Source organism: Cynoglossus semilaevis, unplaced genomic scaffold (assembly GCF_000523025.1).
Source record: "Cynoglossus semilaevis isolate Cse_v1.0 unplaced genomic scaffold, Cse_v1.0 C18848853, whole genome shotgun sequence".
NCBI classification, from domain to species: Eukaryota; Metazoa; Chordata; class Actinopteri; order Pleuronectiformes; family Cynoglossidae; genus Cynoglossus; species Cynoglossus semilaevis.
The window spans coordinates 1-530 of NW_007592718.1; the positions used below are offsets into that span (position 1 = coordinate 1).

The following is a 530-nucleotide window of genomic DNA, read 5'->3' on the forward strand; positions in this document are numbered from 1 at the left end:
ATTGTAGACTAACCAGCATAGCTTTGAGTTCCATGCTGTTAGGAAACTGTACACGTCCGCCATATTGAAAAGTCTTCCTCAGATTCTGCTCACATGCCTTGGCAACACCTGTCAGGTCAAAGCAGCAGTGGTTTATGGTATTATTAAAACATCCGATGTGACCGTGAACCGACAGATAGATGTTTTGAATTCTCCACCTTGGTACAGAACTCCAGGGCTGGCACAGGCATCCTGCAGAAACTTCAACACAAATGGCTTCATGACATCAGAGCAGCGATAAAAAGCCGTCAGGATGTAGAGCAGCCTCCACCCTCTCTGGCAGCTGTCTCTAAACACACAACAAACACAGCTGAAATGAAAAGCCCACTCACCCAAACCCATCACGTCTACATTCAGGACTGGTTTAGTGACATACGGTTTGGAGCTGGTGTTCACAGTGACCTGCTTCATCACTTGGCAGTAGGCTTCATCCTTTATCAGGCCATGGTCTCCACTTAGCTACAAGTGAAGAACATAAGTGTACATGGCAA

General features: G+C 46.4%; 1 protein-coding gene across 1 annotated transcript; it reads right to left on the bottom strand.

Annotated features, from left to right (window-relative positions):
* Positions 1-13: 13 nt before the first annotated feature.
* Positions 14-498, bottom strand: LOC103399674 (unconventional myosin-XV-like; the record flags this gene model as incomplete). Its single annotated transcript, XM_025054038.1, has 3 exons — positions 416-498; positions 198-328; positions 14-108 (listed from the first exon to the last, which is right to left on the bottom strand). Coding segments are annotated over exons 1-3 (261 nt in total), but the record flags the coding sequence as incomplete, so codon positions are not given.
* Positions 499-530: the final 32 nt, after the last annotated feature.